Source organism: Pinus tabuliformis, chromosome 2_2 (assembly GCF_031772625.1).
Source record: "Pinus tabuliformis cultivar Carrire ecotype Pingquan chromosome 2_2, CPIR1, whole genome shotgun sequence".
NCBI classification, from domain to species: domain Eukaryota; kingdom Viridiplantae; phylum Streptophyta; class Pinopsida; order Pinales; family Pinaceae; genus Pinus; species Pinus tabuliformis.
The window spans coordinates 793642095-793662241 of NC_142300.1; the positions used below are offsets into that span (position 1 = coordinate 793642095).

At 40.3% G+C, this 20147-nt stretch overlaps 1 protein-coding gene across 1 annotated transcript in view; it reads left to right on the forward strand.

Moving 5' to 3' along the window:
• The window catches only part of LOC149195074 (protein SLOW WALKER 1-like), a 255714-nt gene extending 236209 nt beyond the window's left edge, over positions 1-19505 (forward strand). The window contains exon 14 of the mRNA XM_089405238.1: positions 18928-19505. Within this exon, the coding sequence (XP_089261364.1) occupies positions 18928-19032 (105 nt within the window). The 3' untranslated portion in view covers positions 19033-19505. The remainder of the gene's footprint in view (positions 1-18927) is intronic.
• Positions 19506-20147: the final 642 nt, after the last annotated feature.

A 20147-nucleotide genomic window follows, 5' to 3' on the forward strand; every position in this document is an offset into this window, starting at 1 on the left:
GGGGTAAGAGACCAGGATAGATTGGACGGAGCATCGAACTTTGCAGTATGGAAGGCGATAATCTTATCAGTGCTTGATAGGAATCGTGTCAAGAACTTCGCCTTGAAGGTAATAGCTGTCCCAATCGACCCCAATGATAATGACAGGTACAAAGAGGCGATGGCGAGGGCCAAGTGCATTATCCTTGACGGGTTCAAGGATCATTTGGTACCACATATAGCTGAGAAGGAAACGGCATTTGAGATGTGGGAGGCTCTCAAGACGCTATACCAGCATACTTCTGTGCAGAGAAGAATTTTGCTCGAGAACCAGATGAGGTTGTATTAGATGAAGAAGGTTCAATCAATTGACACCTTTCTCGGAGGATTGAATGAGATTTGAGACCAGTTGACTGCTATAGGAGCGACACTGGATCAAGAGCTTATGGTGAGGACATCCTTGAATGCTGTCTCAAAAGATTGGGAAGTATTTGTCCAGAGTATCCTGGGCAGAGGGACTCTCCCACCTTGGGATGAGATGTGGGCAACTCTTAACGAGGAAGAGATCAGACGACAGTGGAAGACATGTAGCAGCAACAAAGGGATCAAGGTCAAGCAGGAGGTGGAGGATGTGGCCCTTGCATTTGAGGGAAAGCAGGAAAAGCAGAAGAAGAAAGATCTCTCTAAGATCAAGTGCTTCCACTGTGGGGAGCTGGGTCATTATGCGACCTAGTGTCCAAGGAAGAAGAGTAAGGGAGAGTCTTCTGAGACTAAGGCAGCACCAACACGGGCAAAGAAGGAAGTTTTGACAGACGATGACTGTGCCATGAGTGCACACATGCCACTTGAGCGGAAGTGGGGAGACATCGAGGTGTAGTCAGATGGACTACAGGCAATGAGGGGCAGGATCCTCGAGGTACCCAGCCTCTTGGATTAGACCTTGCTACAAGAGCCCCGACGAGGAGTAGCAGGACTGATTAGGTGGGTAGAGATGGATGCAGATGGAGCGACAGAGAGAGCTAGAGTGCAGGAGTCCTGAGACAACGCAGAGCTAGCAGGTTGCAGTAGTGCGAGAGTCACAGGAGTGTTGCACTAGTGCAAGAAGGCATAGGAGTGTTGCATCAGTGCAAGAAGGCACAGAGAGGTGTGGAACTGTGCGAGATGCAGGGAGTTGTTACAGCAGTGCAGAGGTTAGAGAGAGGGAGCACTTGTTAGTGGCATAGGGAGCTTCAAAATCAATGGGTGTTTCTAGCCCAACAGAGAGGTCAGTTGGGAGATTAGTTACTTACTTCTCAGTAACTCAGTTGTAGTGCAACAATGGGCAACATGATGCAACATGATGAGAGGAGGTGCAGTGCAGATGTAGTGCTCGGAGGAAGGACCAGTAGCAACACGGATGCAGAGGGAGCTGTTGTACAGATGTAGCAGTGGCAGAACCATGGGCAGCAGTATTGGATGTAGCAATGCAAAGGATGTTGGGTAGGAAGACCTAGCATCGGCATAGGTACCGATGCCGGATAATCAAAGTAATACTCAGTGAGGAGTATTGCTAGAGCACAATCCTCGCTAAGAGGGAGTGTTGATTTGGGGTAGCATCGGATGTGTTCTAGCCACGTAATTTGGTGGAGAGGTTGGGGCACATGAGATCTCCAATACCCAGAAAGGGTTTGGGCAGATTCTAAACAGATCATGAGATATTACAATAATTAATATTTTTAATGGAGTCTCTAAGTTTAGATATTAATGTGTATTAATATGAATCTGTGTTAGCGTGGTCCAAAAGACATGGATCAAGCCAGATCTAATCTTAGCCATTGATTAGTGACTTAATCTCGGCCGTTGAGATGTCAACAGGAAAAGTATAAGAGCAGGCTTGAGGGTCACTTGGAGAACACACCAGAGTGATCAGTTATTCTATTCTCTAGAGTGGGGTTTGCTAAGAGAGATAGAATCAGTGATCGGGAGAGCAGCTGAGGGGCATTGAGTACAGAGAGACAAAGAGGCAGAGATAGTGTCGGGATAACATGAGAGCAACCAGAGAGAGAGAGGCAGGAGAAGCCATTGCTCATGCAAGGCCATGCAGAGGAAACTAAGTGATGTGCAGAGCACTAGAGGGGCCAACGTAGCTGACACAGAGGCTCAGAGAGCTGACATAGGGCCTCCTGGGGCTGACGCAGGCCAAGATAGGCTGACTCAGTGCCAACACTGGGCTAGGAGAGGCTGACGCAGTCCAGATTGGGCAGACGTTGGGGGTGGATTGGTTTTGAGTAGCTGCCGAAAGGATTATTCAGGGTTTCAACCAGTAGATTTGTCAAAAATGGAGAGGTATTACTGCTAAGGAAATTCTCTGTTGGGTAGGCCAATTACGACACTCAGATTGTACTATGATATTGCTTAATAAGAAAATCCTCAGATAGCTGCACTGGTTTTCCCACATTGGGTTTTTCTGGGGACATTAATCCAATAATAATGGTGTTATGTGGTGTGCTTGTTCTTGTTTCTTTTAGTTGCTGATTTGTAATATCAATATTTTGAGCATGCACTGGTGTTTATTTTCAGTATTTACTTTGTAAATAACTTGTTAAGGAAAAATAACAAGTAGGTAGGAATAAATTAGAAAAAGTGCACGAAGGGTTTCTAACTAAGTAAACTTAGAAACTTCAACACTTTTGTTGTGTGAAATGGTGGAAATTTGTATTTTATAGCGTTGCATCATGTTATGGGCCATGTTTGAATAAGCGAATGTTCCTAGAGATAATTTGTTGAAATTTTATCTTGATAAGTCATCACATATTGCACATCAAAGCATAAAGACCTTGAAGCAATTGTCTCATGCCATGCGAAATTGTTTTAGAGGCCTCCTTGATGAAGTGAAACTATCCCAAACATTGGAATCTTCCTAACTCCATTTCTCTTTCTTCCTAGGCCTAGCCTACATAGGTCACCCATGGCATCAATTTTCTCACAATTTAGCGATCCAAACACTTTGATTTTTGGTCCACAACTGGGTTGAAGTTTGCTCTAGAGGCCATCCAAATTTCAAGCAAATTCGATGGTGGGATCTCGAGATATTGCAAGCCCTAGCTCGAGGATTGTTTCTTGCCCTAGGTTTCCCTTGTCTAGTAGCTTCATTTGGATCATTGCATTCTATTCCAAGAAGATTTGTCCATTGATCCTCTTCTCTTCCACAATTAGCTCAAGCCTCTCCTTGAGTGACCAATTCCTCTTACTTGACCTAATTTTGTCTCCACTTGGTCCCATGTAGTCCCACTACTTTTCGAAGATAATCTCACAAGGACCATTTGGAAACCAAGTTTTCACAAGGGTTTTTAGGACTAGGTCCCTCCTTTACGAAGCCTATTTGCAAAACCTAGCCCTTGAAACTCCCTTGGCCCTTCTTAGAGAGCCTTACACCTTGCTTTTCAAGCAAGAAAGCCACAATTTGAGTCTCTTTTGTGAATAGGCCTTTAGGAATCACTCTTTCCCCTTTATTAATTCATTCATCTAGTGATTCCCTTCATATCGAGTCTCCTCCCATCAGTGAAAGTCCGTAAAGAGTAGGGAGCTTTAGCTAAGGTGACAATGAGCTATTGCTCCATTGTTGCCCTTGACCTAGCAATTGTCCCTTTAGGATCCCCTTCTAGGACCCCTGCTAGTTTGAGCGGTAATAATTCCAAAATCAACTTGGGGTGTCAGAAGGTGGTCTCTTGGGTCTCCAGTTGCTCAAAATGTCCACATCTGCTCCAACATTGCGAGCTTTTCGATTGCTACTAACCCTCCCATGTCTTTGAAGTTGAGACCATCCTCATTTAAGCCCTGAATCAATTGCCACCCTTAAGAGGTTGCTAAGCCCAACCTGAGGGCAAGCTGGTCAAGGCGTATCATCTTGAAGAATCGAAAAATGTAGTGCAAAGTGGCAGAACGTCTTAGGTACAGTGGGTGCCCTAGGGTAGGTGTGATGAGCTGCTACATGTTTGGAGACCCAAGGCTCTCAACACTTCACTTGTGGGTGCTAATATTCTTCTCTAGGTTCTGGGTACTTCTGGGTAAGGTGCCTAGGTAATGTGTTATTAAACCACTTGACTATCACAACATAAAATCTAGTGAAAACAACTAGTCGTCAAGAACAATAATCATTTTTGCATCTAAGTGAACTAAGCTTGATTGTAAAGGACTATCTAATACTTAAAATAAGGCTTCCCCTCCAAAATTGGGGCTTTGAACTTGCAATGGTGTGTCTTCCCTAGGTAGGAGTGGTTAATGGACAACCCTATTAGGATTTTGTAGCCCCCAAGGGGAAGTAGCATTTCCTTAGTTCACCTTCAATTGATAGATGTTAGTGAATAATGATGGTATGGAGGGGAGAAAACTTCATGGTCAAGTGCCATGGTCAAAGGTACCAACATGATGGGGATCCACATCTTGAGTGTATAGATGCAAGGAGGAATCAATCATGGATGCATGTCTTAGAGATTTATGTTCTCCTTGATGTCTTGAAGTCTTTAGTGACTTGCTTCCTGCCATTATACAAGCAAACCAAGCTTTGATACCATGTTGAGAAATCTAGGGAAGCTTTGATAGGACAACTTTAATTTGATTTCTCTTCTTTTGACACTTCCATTTGATGTTCATTAATTCTTCTTTGCAATTTATTAGGTCTTATCATCAAGACAAATGTGAAACGATAAAGATCACAACACAAAACACAAATGTAGGCACACATCCAGGGCAAAACCCCTATGAAGGGGAAAACCCAATCAAACTCTTCCACTAATAGATTCAAATCAAATTGAGACAACCAAGACCTAGGACTTCACTCCACCAAATCAACTTCCCAAGTCAAACTTTAGTCCAAGTTAACACAATTTTGTTCCTCCATAACAATTTCGGCCTATTTTGAGATTTTTGAAGCTTGCACTATATCCTTAGCCTTGCAACTTTATTACAAACTTCTATTTTAGTTCCTGTATTTCCTTTCTTGAACTTCTTCATTTATATGATGGTAGGTTCCTTCAAATAATCTTCTCACACTTCTTTTATCTTGTAATGATTTCAGATCCAAGATATGATTGTTGTTATTCCAATAGGTTGAGTCCACTTGTGTATATATAGCAAGATAACCGGATTCGTCCTATATGCCCCACGAATCTCGAATCCAGCGTGTCCGACGCGATTCTGCCCTGATTCGTGTCCAAAAACCATGACACGTCGTGTCCTTTCCTGACTCGTCGAATCCGAGGTCGTGTCACAATTTTGGCAGCGTGTCCTGTTTTCCATGACTCGTTAGGCGGCAAAAGTGACCTGCAAGGGTATGAAAAGGCCGCATTTGGTCATTACAGCCACGCGTATTTTCATTTGGCAAAAGTAAAAGTAAAAGTGACATTCTCTTTAATCTTCATTTTCATCCTTTTACTTAAATTTTTAACATTACCATGAAATGACTCGAGATGTTTGAGAGTGGTTCCGACCTCATTGGATTTCATATGGAGAAAGTAGAATTTTAGATTTCATTCAAAATCCAGCAGACTTATCAGTTTTTCAGGCTTTTAGGATTGGGGGATTGCAATGTTTCCATTGAATTTTGTCATGTATTAGGGTATGGAACTCGTATTTAATCAAGAGCACCAATCCCTCTATGTACCTTGATGTTAGTGACATTGGTTGTCAAACTCCTGTATCATGACCCTCCTAAAAATGTACGCATCACTCAAACAAAATCTTGACTTGACATGCTATGCTTGTTCTATCTTATGTTAATGCTTAAAGGGTGATATTAATGACAAAGATCCCTAAACAGATACAGAGGTAATGACAAAAATACCTCTGGATATTAATGCTTAGAGGGTGATATTAATGACAAAGATCTTGATTTTCCAACAAGACTAAAAAATTAGGCATTTCTCATGGTGGCAATAGGGCCAAGCATAAGAAATAGATAATAGATTGACATGTATTTGAATTTTGTATGTACTATGCATGTTAATAGCTATAGATGAAGATCTATATTTGAAATCAATAAATTTGTATCATTAATTAAAATTTGTGTAAGAAATATCTAATTTTTAATATATATATATATATATTTTAATAAAATAATATATAACGAATCCTACGTGTCCTGTTCCGGGGGTCAACGTGTCCGAATCCAACACCACGAATCTCGAATCCTACGTGTCCCGAATCTCCGTGTCAGGTGACTTAGATATATAGTAGTTCGAGTCTCTGTTATGAGGTCAACTTGAAGGATTAGGATGTTGACTTTGGTGGAGGAGGAGGATATCCATTAAAATATTTTTTTCTTTTTTGACACAAAGATCCCAAGAAGGGTCTAGAATATAATAATAATGACAGTGACTCAAAATATAATCCTGGAAGCCTAAAATGGAGGCTTTGACCTAAGCATGAAACCCATGCTTTAATAAGTCAATGAAATTTATTTTTCTTTATTTTTGACAAACACATTACATCATGGCTCAAAAGACAATTATGAAGATCAACATTAGTTACACTCTTCAACACTTCCTCTTAACTAAGGAGGTATTCATTATTTATAGGTACGAGGATGAACTCAAAATGATATGCTCTATGAAGAGTCATAGCACACACAGTTTTACAGATTAGATACTTGACCAAGATATCTAATCTGGTTGGGACTAAGGTGTGTTCCAACCTTCAACCACTCTAGATACCATTAGGCTTCCACTCTAACACCAAGTCACGGATCTAGGTGCGTATCTATGGTCAGAGCTCCAAGACCAACATCAACCTCCCTACTTCGAGATCTAGACATCATCACAGGTCGATCAAATGTCTTCCCAAGCCCTTGTTGCTCCAAGAAGCTTCAACTTTCCTTATAAACTAAATCAGATATATCCATCAGTCCAAGCATGGTTCAAGACTTTCAACCTTTTTATGGAGAGATACTGCATAATCACAACCCCAACAATAATAAACTTTCAATATATATATATATATATAGCACAAACCTTTAGGGTCCTTAATCATTTTGATGTTTCTTAAATCGTCATCATATTATCCAAATACATCTCGTCGGAAGCTTCCTTCAATCTTTAGCAGCACCAACTCAGCCTCAACAGCTTTCAAAACAATCAAGAACATCAATTTGTAGTACTTTCATTCATTCTTTGATCTCATTATTTCTTCAAGGTATTCACTATAATTGTCATAATATGCCCTCCCTCTTAACTAGGGAGATATATGCTTTCTTTATATCCAATCTCCCTTTCAACTTAGGGAGATCAATAGCTTCATAACATCGGATAAACTTCAACCTTCCAAAGCTTCATTCCCTCCGGGACATTATTCTTTCTATGGCAACAAGATCATCTATTCATCTTTAGTGTTATCATCATTCTTACAACTCCCCTTTTTCCATCATCATCATTATCATAATTGTCAAGTCATCTTCAATTATGAACATCTTGAAGATTATGTACTTGCAAATCTTCAACAAGTACAACCAAGTACAAATATATAGAGATATGAAGTCAACTATATCAAATTCATATCATTACAATGGAAGCATCAAAATAATCAGTTTTAGACATCAAATACCTAAACCTCGTTAGGTTCACAGTTAACAAGGGTTACATCTTTTATATTATGTTCTTCAACAACTTGTTAGGGCTTTTGTCACAAATCCTAGATTCCTTTGTCAAGAATTAAAGCAACTAACCAAGTTAGCAATCCAATCATAGCACTTTACATCTTCAATTTCATGTCAAACTTTACTAGGGTTTTGTTACAAACTCTAGATTTCATCGAGTTATCATTTTATCATTTCATATCTAGGGTTTCATTATTAGTTCCTTATATCAATCTCTTACTAATATTTTATCGTAAACCCTAGATACAAACATTAAACACCAATAATTTTGACCAAACTAGGGTTTCAATTATGCGCAAGCTCATCCACCCAGGGTTCATTCCTAAGACCTTATACTTAACTATTAGAAGGGTTTTGTTTATAAACCCTAGTTTTACCTAACCCTAAGAATCTAAGGTTTCATTATATATTCTAAACATCAATAACTAACCCTAAAAGACTAGGGTTATGACAATACCAAAAATCCTAAACATTAAGATTTTATTATGAGATCTAAATTTAATCAACAAACCCTAAGAAGACTAGGGTTTCATTATTAGCGTACCCTAAGCATCAAAAGGCTATGGTTTTATAGTGAACCCTAAGGATTAGGGTTTCACCAAAATGAACAAATGGGAAAAGATAGTATGACAAGGGTAGATTCAATCTTAATGATTAATCACCCTAACAATATAGAATCTTAATGATTCTATAGAAAACCCTAGACATGAGAGAGTTAGTAATATAGAGCATTAAGGATAAAATAATCGAACCTTCTTGTGAAGACCTACCATATGTCTTTATACATACCTTATGATTATGTACCTTTTGTTGAAAAATGTGTAACTAGGTTCGGTCTTCATAAATATGAAATGTACTTTTGATTCTTGTATATTGTAAAATGAAAGAAAATTTATTATTGTTATTTTGAAGCATGGGTTTCATGCTCAAGGTCTTTTATTTTAGAGGTCAAGCACCCATTGAGTGCTTCTAGGGTTTGTCCTAGGTCAAGAAGTCAAAAGAGTCATTGTCATATGATGAAGACCCCATCGGGTACATTGTAACTTGTAAAAAGAATTATTTTTGTATTTAAAAGTGTCAAAATACCCTCCAAGACCAAGTCGGCTTGCCAGCTAAGAAGTTGGCCTAATTTGAGGTACTTCGTCCACCTTGAAAGCCTATATATAGGAGGGAACTCGACCTCTTATGGACACAATTCATTCTCTCATCAAGCAAGTGAAGGAGAAGAAGAAAGAGGCTAGCAAAGGAAGAAGAAGGACGAAGATCAAGTGATTGGGTAATTTCTCTCTCTCTTCACACGTGCAAAGGAAGGAAACTAGGGTTTCTGTTGTTGGGTTAGGGTTTTGCTGCTGTAGGATCGAACTTGGAGAAAGTGCAGAAAGAAGGTCAAAGGAAGGCTCATTAGGTCATCCTCAAGCCCTAGAAGAAGGAGAAAGTCAAGCAAAGGTCTCAAGAAGTCTTGGAAGCCCGAAATAAGCTCACACGTGTGGAAGCAATTGTTGCTGGGAGGGCCGAGAATCTCTGACCTGCAATAGAGGTCGAAGTTCTATTGCTGGGGGTCAAAGTTGTGCTGTTGGAAGTGATTTGACTGCGTTTGACTTGGACAAAGGAAGCACATCATCAAGAAGGTTGGAGTTGGTCTTGGAAGGGTTTTGGTTGTGGTCTAAAGGTCTTGTAATTCGTCAATTGAAGAATCTATAAGAAGAGCATAGATTTGTGGGTTTTCCTCTTAAGTGGAGAGGTTTTGGCCTTGGCTTGCAACCTATATCCTGTGTTCTTGTGTATTATTGATCTTTTTGTTTTGGTAGTTGTTTGATGATAAGAACAACATAATACGAAGAGAAAAACCTAATACGTAAGAAAAAGTTAAAAGACATCACAAGCAGTTATCAATTATAAGGGAAGTCATTCTAACTATTGCTCTCTAGATTTCTCAACACCTTTGTCCTTTATGATCATAGAACCTACTATAAGGCCTTCTTTTGGATGCCATGATATTCTTACCAAAAAGTGGACAAACATTTCTTTTGTGACCTTGACTTGCTTCAGGCTTGCTTCCTCCAAACAATAGTGTTGTTACTCTTGACATTTATGACAACTTCTGGTCTTCAAGGTGATCTTATATCACTGCTTCCAAGGAGACTATTCCTTCTTAAAGATCTTCTTCTTTCTATCACTGATACCTTTCAGCATGTCTTCAACAATATCTCTTCTCTGCTACAGGTTTCCAAGATAGGACGTGACGATAAAGAGATTTATCACTGGTACACTCCTTCACTGCCTGTAGCCCTTTTCGTAGACTAGACCCTAGGTCTAGAATTTCTCACTGCTTTCCAAAGAGAAATGGTTTTTGAATGTTGCTTAGTGTACTTGAGGTGACCCTCTGGTTAGGGATTCCAAAATACTTATGTATGCTACTGAGGTTGATCTTCTAAATGAATTTTATCAACCAATGAACATAGACTTTGAAATAATATGATGTTCTGGTTATAAGTGTACTCTTAGAGACACTCCTTTCGATGTGAAAGAATTGATATATTCTCCTTCAAAAAGTCGGCTTCCCTTTAGGTGACAGTTAAGGCTCGGACTATGTATAAATGAATGCTACAGGACTGCTAGCTTTAACTTTAGGTGTCTTGGCCTCTATATTACTATCTGAGTGGTGACTGAAATTTGGTCTTGGATCTTTTATATGCACAAAACTAAGAGCTTCTTGGCACACAAAATTAGACTTTTATAGGTGACTGTCTTTCTTGGCTTCATTTTTGTAGCAGACTTCCAAGGTAGGTCTTGTTGCACTCATTTTGTAAAAGATCCAAGGAAGCAAATATACCATGTTTTTCTTCAAAGGATCAAGATGATCAGTCATTAGCACTATGTTATTGTAAACCCATTCTGCATATTTTTAATGTAAATGATGCTAGTAAGACCATGAATGTATATGACAACCTAGGTACACCTATTATTTTGGCGATAATTTCATCCTAGGAGGTTTTTCGACTCACTAACTCCTCTGCGTTTCTAAACAAAGATGGTCGACAAAGTTTTTCCTTCCAACCTTAGTCCGAAGCTAGGGTGAAATTTGTCGTTAAAGTCTTAGGTGAGTCAAAGTGTTCTAGTCAAGTCTTATGTAAAAGTGGTTTGGGAATAATTTAAGCTAATTGGCTAAATTATTTTATTACAAATCACTTGGTCTACTAGATCATATTGTGTCACAGAATTGGGTATATAATTTGAGGGTCTAAGCCGAACAGACATTCCCCCTTTGAGGGTTGAATTGTAAAAAATATTTTAATGCATGGTCCCTCATACTTAGACACCATGGTTAAAATATTAGAGGGTGAAAAAAACATTAAATCCCCTCAAGTGTCAATTAATTAATTTTTCTAGCAAAAATAATTAAATCCTAAGCTAGAAAATTAATTAATTAGAGTCAAATTAAAATGTCTTAGGAAAATTAAATTCTCCAAGTGGAAAATTTCGTGGGTCTTAAAAGAATTAATTTTTGGAGGTCCTTCACCAAGGGAATATTGGATATTTCAAGAAAAATTGGACCCTTGGACCTTGGTGGTTAAGTCAAAGTCAAATTTTGAGGAAATTAGCTCAAAATAATTAATTTTGAGCTAATAAAAATGGAATTAAATGATAAATTCAAAAATTCCTCAAAAATAAAAATTCAACGGCTAAGATTAAAAGATGATCAAGTATTTTTTGACGGCCAAGATTATTTTGACAAGGATCAAGCCAACTAGCCATTATTTTCCACTTGGAGGATTTATCTATAAATTAGAGAGTCATTTGAGTCTCTAGCCATCTGATATCTAGCTAAGAAACCGCTACTGAAGCATTGATGTAACACTATTGTTCCACTAGGAACATTTATTTGAATCATAATAAAGACTTTGGGCTATATTTCAAGGTGTTCAGTGTTCGTTGATTTGTGGTATTTGCTGGGTACGAGCTTTCCTATATTGTGCTAGTAAATGCTAAAATTTGTGTTTCATTAGATGGGGATAAAGTCATTCTATTGATAGATTTTGGGTTTATTTTAGATGATTTGATTCGCCATACTGTCTAACAAATTTTCTTGAGAAATATATATAGTGTTTGCAAGTTCCCCAGTCCTTGGTCTCCATGTTCACAAACTATGGGCATGCATTGACTTTGTTTGGATTCTAAATATTTATGTGGTTGATTTAAATTTTGCAAAGGCTATAGTGTGCATTAATTTTCTAAAGTCTTTTTAGCTATTTATCAAGGAAAAAACTCCATAAATTTTTTTCTCAAAATTTATTTTAAAACCCTTGTATATTTGTAAAATAATTTTGTAAATAGATTCGTAAAATAATTTTTGCTAATTGAGGTTTTACTATTTAGGATTTCTTAGATTTTTGTATATATTGGGGTTTTGGGCATTCCTGTCTCATGTATTGTGTAAGTAAAGCAAAATAAATATAAACAAAAAAACCAGGTCGCATATCAAATGATATCAGGCTCCTGTTGAGCCTGTGCTGCATGGTCCATGTAGGGGCGGTGGTAATACTGGTAGTGCTCCCCTTCTCTCTGTTCCTGGATCATCCAGATGTCGCGTGGTCGGATCGCTGCCTCTTTGGAAAGTTTGTCAGCGAGTGTGTTTCGTTCCCTGTAGAGATGATGACATGAAAAACTGTCAAAAAAAGTTATGTATCTATGTACCTCATCCAATATGTGTCGCAATGTGTAAGCATGACATGTTGTAGATTTGTTTATCCAATTGCAAACAATTTTTGAGTCACCAAATATTTGTAGATTCCGGCAATTTTTTTCAATTGCAAATTGTATGAGATTTTTTGCTGTGATGAGTTCTGCATAGTTGTTTGTGCCACCTCCAAGTCCCATTTGTATTTGATAGTAATGGGAATTAGTTAGATATAGAAGTGCCCCCCTCGCCCCCCATCCTGCCTCTTGCGCTGATCTGTCAAAATAAGCCCAAGGTTGGGAGTGATCAATGGTCTCAGGTATGATATTTCTGGGAGGAGTGTTATCATCTTCATCAGGTATATTTCTGTAGTCGGCAAGGATTCGAGTGATGATGGAGGGCCAATGGGGGGCAGAATCCAGAAAGATGATACGGTTCTTGGCTATCCAAATTTCCCAGCTAATGAGGAGGGGGAGGTTCCTTGCTTTCTGCGGGGATGTTGATGTCCACCAATTGGCCCAAACCTCCCTGATGGTTTGACCCCTCCATAAGATGGCTGAAGGGATGTGTGAGAGTGTAAAATTCCAAAGGTCGGTGGGGATGGGGCAAGAGAGAAATAGGTGATCCACATTTTCTGAGCCATCTCTACGTAGGCAGCACCAATAGGGCCCATATTGCCCCCTTTTGATCAGGTTATCTCCGGTCGAGGCTTTGTTTTTCAGGATGAACCACATAAGTAATCTTGTTCTAGGGGGGCTTTCAGCTTCCACATTCCTTTCCACCATATATCAATATGTTGTGGTCTATTTCTATTGGCAAGGTGTAGATATCCTTCCTTTGGAGAGTACCAACCATTTTTTGCTATTTCCCATGTAATCTCATCATCCCCTTCCAATATACGGATGTGAGACTCAGTGAGGGCCGATGTGTATGCCCTCCAGGACTGGTGCCAATGAAGGGGTAAGAGCAGGCTTTGGGCAGACTTCCAAGCTTGGTGCAGGAAGGTAGATCTCTCCTGGTCGGCAATGTGACAGATGTGTGTGATTCCAATCTCTGTTAGTTGTTGGATTAGTCCTTCAAGTAGTAAGTGTGCATTCCCACACCCTATCCAAGGGTCAAGGCCGATGCGGACAGATGTTCCATCAAAAATTCTCCACGTAAGGCCATCACGAATAAGTAAAAATGAATTCAGAACTGCTTTCCATATGTTTGAAATCCCAGATTTGTTCCAGCTTGTCTGTCTCAGCCAATCCATCGGCCTTAATGGATCGATATATTTTGAGGATGCTACTTTGGTCTAGAGGCTGCTAGAGGTGATTAATTGCCACCCTAGCTTGGCCGCTAGTGCAGAGGAGAAATCTTCCAGTTTCTTAATGCCCCAGCCTCCCCATTTCTTAGGAATGGACAACAGGTCCCATTTTTCCCATGCAAAAATCCTCCCTGTTTGTTTGCCTTTCCATAGGAATCTGCAGCAGAGGTTTTGTATTCTTGAAAGGATGCCCCTTGGAATCCATGCAAGTGACATCCAGTAAACTGGGGTGGCCTCGAGAACAACTTTGATAAGCACTAGTCTTCTGGCTCTGGAGAGATACTTGTGATACCATATATTAAGTCTCCTTTCTAACTTAGAGATCAACCATATCCAGTCAGCTATTTTGTAACCCATCTGCTTCAGCCTGTATCCTAGATACTAGAGGCCTTCATCTAGCTGCAACTGGGTGAATGGAAACCTTTGTAATGCAAATTGAATCTCATGAGGGGAGTAGTCAGATATAGTAATGGTGGATTTTGAGTTATTAATTATCACGTTAGTTGCAGTTTTGAATAGGTTGATAGTATACTGTATAGTAGTCAGATCTGCAAGACTGCCATTAAGGAAAATTAATACATCATCCACAAAGAGGTGTGTTATCGTGCATATGTCCATGATCCTGATGCTCGAGAGCCTACCTCTAAGGTGCATATCCTTAAGCAATCTGCTGAGCCCTTCCATAACCAGGAGGAAGAGTAGGGGGGATAATGGGCATCCTTGTCTGAGTCCTCTTTCAGAGTGGAAGAAAGGAGAAGCAGCTCCATTTATTAGGACACTAAAGGATATATTAGTAATGCAGCACATAATCCATTTTATAACTCCCACAGGAAATCCTAAATGAGTTAGGAGCATTCTGATATATAACCAGCTTACCCGGTCGAATGCCTTTGATAGATCAGCTTTAAGAATCATACCTTTGATCTTCTTAGTCTGCATGGAGTGCAATACCTCCTGGGCCATTCCTATAGCTTCATGTATCTGACGATCTTGTAGGAAGGAAAATTGTTCTGAGGAGATGTGGGTGGATAGTATATGGCAGACACAGTTAGCAATGATTTTGGAGATAATTTTGTATATGTAATTGCACAGGGAGATGGGCCAGAAATCATTGAAAGTTGATGGATTGTCTGATTTGGGGATGAGAGCGATGAAAGTGGAATTGATGGCCCCATGCATTCGGCCAGATATCCTGCATTCCTCAATGACCTTGAGTAGATCTTGTCCTAGTATATCGAAAAAAGCTAAATAGAACTCCACTGACCAACCATTTTGATTGGGGCTCGTCTCTCTTAAACCATTTCAGGGTGGCCTCTAGTTCCCCAAGAGTGACTTCTCTATTTAGTTCCCTAGCATCCTCTTGCTTGATAAAACGGGGGAATAGTTGTGCTACCCTAATGACCTCTGCTAGGGTGGCATTGGGAGGAGCCTGGTAGACCTATTTGAAATGAGAGGTGGCTAGGGTGGCCAAGTGAGGGAAGGTGTCTACCTCAATTCCTTGCTCATTTGTCAGTTTACAGATTATGTTGATTGCCTTTCTTCCATTTGCAAATTTATAGAAGAATTTAGAGTTATCATCTCCTTCCTTCAGCCATATCGCTCTGCTTTTCAGTCTCCAAGTTTCCTCCCTTTCCTCAAGTATGTTCCCCCTCTTGGTTGTTAAGTCTGTGAGCTTTTCCCTGTGTTCAGTTGATGGGAAGAGACCCCCGCTTTCTTCCTCCATATCAGCAATTTCTAATTCAATTTCTCTTAATATTTTCTCATCTTGTATCCTCTTGTTATGTGCCCAAATTTTTGATAGCTTCTTTAGTTCCTTTAGGTTATCGATGAACCCATCGTGATGTTCCTTCTGGCAGCAGGTGGGTGGGCCTTCCAAAAGTCTGAGACGAGGCGGGTATAGGAATTATCCTTCAACCAGGAGGAGTTGAATTTGAAAGGGGCTCGTGGCTTGCTAATATCGCCCCAGATATCAAGGTATATCGGCAAGTGGTCTGATAAAACACCCGATCCCACCCACTGGCGGTAAGTGAACCCTTGCTCCAGAAGTCGTTCCTTGATGAGGAAACAATCGAGTCTCTTGGCAAGACTATCCTCCCCGCTTCTTCTATTCCTCCAGGTCGGGACAATCTTTGCAGATGGGATATCAATGAGACTGTGTGCATCTAGGAGTTGCTCGAAAAAGACCGATAAGGGATCTATCTGGGCATGGTGCCCCCATGACTCTGAGAAGCCAAGAGAGAAGTTTAGGTCTCTACCCAGAATGATATTGTCTGGTTGCATGGTGCCCCCATGAATCTGAGAAGCCAAGAGAGAAGTTGCTCCCAGAAGTTCTCCCGGTGGTGGCAGGGCCTGTAGACATTCAGCGGTTTGATTTCGGTTCCCAGATCGATAGAGAAGGTATCCGCCCTAATGAAACCGATGCCACCCCAGGTGCCGATCAGTTTTATCGAGCGAGGATTGTACCCCAAGGCGATGCCACCCGAGCGACCGTTTACATCAATGGCTTGGAAATGCCATCCTGGGAGCATGGATTCTAGGAGAGGGGATATGGCATCAGCGACACCCAAGGTTTCTTGTAGGAAGACCATATTGATCGACTCCTTCTGGAGAAGCCTCCGCATTGCTAGTTTTTCCTCGAGACAAGCAATCCCTCTGCAATTGAAGGAGAGGACTATCATGGTGGAGACGGCTCCAGGGGGCTCTACACTCTAAGGACCCTGTCGAGAGTAAGCTGTTTGCCTGTGGCAACCTCCATTCCTGCCTATTGTTTAGCTTTTGACAGGGAGGAAGGTCTGCCTCGAGGGAGCTTCAAAGTGGTGGAGGGAGGGACAAGTCCAATGCCTATAGCATCTGGAGCCCGAAACCGAGAATGTGAGCGGAGGTGGTATCGATGGGGGATGGGATCGGATCTAGGTTCCAATTCCGATGGCACTACCTCAGAGATGGTAGGGGGGTACAGGATATAGCAGGCGGAGGGGAATTGAGGGGACATTCAAGGTGGATTAGGCTGGGTTGCGAAATAACCAGGATCTGCTGAGGTCCCATAGCATTACCATTATGTGTAGAAGTACTAGTAATAGATGCAGAGCAAGGGACAGGAATAGACATACCCAAAGATAGCGCGGCTCCAGCAGCCGCCTTAGACCTGGTCAGTGGAGGTGAAGGAGGCCGGAGAGGTGTTTTCCCGCGCTTCTTCGGAGTTGTCGAGACCGACCTGGATCCAACTGCATCAATGTCAATTTCCTCTGCCTCATTTGAGTGATCCACCTGTGTCTGAGCTTTCAAGGAGGGAGATGACTTCCCCTTATTCCCAGCCTTTGATTTTGCAAGAAGAGGGCAATCTTTGTAGAGGTGTCCCACTCTGTGGCATCGTCTACATCGGAAGGGGACCCCCTCGTAGTCAAGTATCTGGGTGCGATTGTAATTCCTCCAATGTAGGGTAACTTGCTCTTGTAGCCCTCCTCTAATGTCCAAGTGAACCAGTATCCGTGCATAGGCCATGACCCTAGTGGAGAGGTAAGATTTATCATAGTCTAAATAGGTACCCAGAGAGTTCCCAATTCTCCTAAAGATGTCTTTAGTCTAGAAGTGGAGCGGAAAATTGGGGATGCGAACCCAAATTGGCCCAGCCCCATGTTCTTTGTCCGGGTCAAATAGCGGACTCCACCTCCTTAGCATTACCGGGGCCTGTTCAATGTGCCAGAAGGAGGACAATACCCAATTTGTGTGTTCTGCTTGCGCAAAACGCAGAGCAAACCAGCCACAGACAAAGGTCTGTACGAAGGGTAGATCGGCCAGATGATGGCCCCAGATTTCCGCGACCCATTGCTTAAGTCTTGCCATAGTGTAATTTCGTCCCCTGACTCTACCCACCAGGGTTGTCGTCGCCATGTCCATGGTATCTTGCCACTGGAAGTCCTCCTCCCAGTCGATAAAAACTTCTTGTGCCTTGGGCTTGACACACCTCAACCTCTTTCCAGGTCTTGGCTCTGCATCCTCTGCACACCCTTGAGCTTCAGCGAGATTAGGGTTTGGTGGCGGCGGGTCTGGGCCAGCAGGGAAGGCGTCTAGGAGGGGGAGGACGTTCAAGTAATAGCCGGAGGAGGGAGAAGGAGCCGAGGGCGGGATAGAAGGAGCAAGTATGGGTGGAGCCTCTCCCTGCAGAGACTGTGAGGGATAGTGCAACGTGGCAAAGGGTTGGATTGAAGAGAGGTTGGAAGAACCAGCGGCCGAGTCGGGGCCAGAGATCCTGGTTGCAAATTGATGGGGGATCAGCGCCAAGGGAGGGACCGCTGAGGGTGGCCAAGAGGATGGCACTTCCGGGAGTTCAATGATTGCCCTGGTCGGACCCGTGAGCGGCAGCAGCGGAGCGATCACCTCAGTTAGTTCTCTGCTAAACGGGAAGTAAACCTCAGAGCTGGAGGACGGGAATCAGTTGTATGGTAACCAGTATATATATATATATATATATATATATATATATATATATATATTCCCCGTGGTCAAACGTGATGCCCCTGTTCTGTATACACATATTTATAGAATGTTATTCTATGCATAAGAATGAATTTGTTAAGAATGGAATAATAATTTGTTTTTTTTTCAACCTTTTAGGCTGTTCCATGCCATATTAGTGTTAATGCAATTTTAAAATGACTTGTTTAGCTCGAAATTTTGTAGATTTTATTTGACTTGTGTTCTTTGATAAATCAATCTAGGTAAAAACATAAATTACTTCTGAAGAATCGGACTCTTATTCAAAGTTTCTCCTATTTAAAGTTTTTAGTGCATGAGGATGTCGACAGTAGTCCCAAGTGATTATTGCTATATAAATTATTTTAAAATGAAACAAAGATAGTGGCTACTTTGATCCTATTAAAGCTAAGTACATCCTACAAAACAATGGTTAGAAGCTGGTTTTTATCTTTATCACAGATAAATTAACCTATCAAAAATATCTTAAATTATTTTTATAAAATCCAAAAGTTACCTAATTCGTGTTCATATCATAAACACGTTGTGTATGATGCAGATATGATCTCATTTCCTATTGATAAGTCTGCTGAGAATGCTCTGTGGCAATATTTATAGAATGTATTGTCTTTTGAACTTGGTTAAATCAGTCATATATTCTATGAATGTTAAATAACACATTCAGCTGAATTTTAGCATGATGTGATCTATTGTCATGCTTGTTCAATTGCTGATATCAAACCTGACATGTTGAATTTCCTCTATTTATCATTTGTGGCTTGTTTATGCTGTACATTTTATGGCTATTTATTTTTCTCCTGTAAAGGCTCCACTGCTTAAAACTTCGTTTAAGCTATTGCAGATTGCAGACCTGAAGGGAATAGTTGTTCAGGAGCTTCGAGTGCAGCAGTCCATGCAAGAATTGCAAGGGATTATTGAGCCACTAATTCGAGCTTCTTCTCGATAAATGATCTAAATGGAGAGTTTTATTCATTACCTGAAAGAGTATGTCACCTTTCGTTCTCCATCTATTGATTTTTATTTTTACAGCCTAGAGAAAAAAGTATTTTATCACAAAATGCTGAAGCATTTTTGTGAGACTTTGTAGTTAATGTTGGTTCAAGGTTTCGTGTTCCCTTGTAATATCTGTTTTAGTGGGGCTAGCTGGAATGACATGTTCATCTATGGAAGAAGAAACAGTGGAATTTATGAGGGATCGAGAAAGAGAATTTATTTCATTATTTCTCATCTCTTGTTTTTGATGTGCCCCTCATTCAGTTTGAGCCCTTGTAACATAATGTTCGGTCAATGGCATGGCCATTGAAACAATTTTGGTCATGTGACGGGGATACAGAAAATTTGTATCTAAGTATCTATACTTATCTTCCAAGTATAGAAGCTTAGTGAGTCTTATCAGTTCTTAAAATACTAAATTTTCCACGATATTTTGCATAAATATCTAAATTTATAAGGATTTTATATTGTTCCTAGAAAACTTTAGCCATTTTATAAACTAAAATAATTCTATACCATAGAAATGTGCGCGAATATGTTTTGGAAAAAATAATGGAAAAATAGTTAAATCGGGAATTTTAGCCCAAAAATCTTACCACAATGGGAAATAGTGTGGAGAAGTTCTTTTAGTTTCGTTTTGTTTTACAACTACATTTAATTGCTCTTGTTCTGAATTAGAATACAAAGCTTTCATCTTGTATTGTTGATTGAAATATACTTCTTAAATATGTCTAAATTCTCTTCAATGAGTAACAGAGATCAATGAGATGTACATCTAATAATGCCATTTCCCATTTTCCCTCCTAAAATTCAGGGATCAAATATGTAACAATGTACGGAAAGGCGTTTGAAATATGGTTGTTTTAAATTTGAAAATGGAATTGATCGTCAGACTTAATGAGATGTATATCTGCTCTCAGTAATAAGAGGCTTTGAAATATGGTGGTTTTTTATTTGAGAATGAAATTGATTGTCGGACATAATGAGATGTATATCTGCTGTCAGTACTAAGAGGCTTTGGAGTTAAACAGGTCGTGATTGTAAAATGGTTATAAATGCATATTTTAA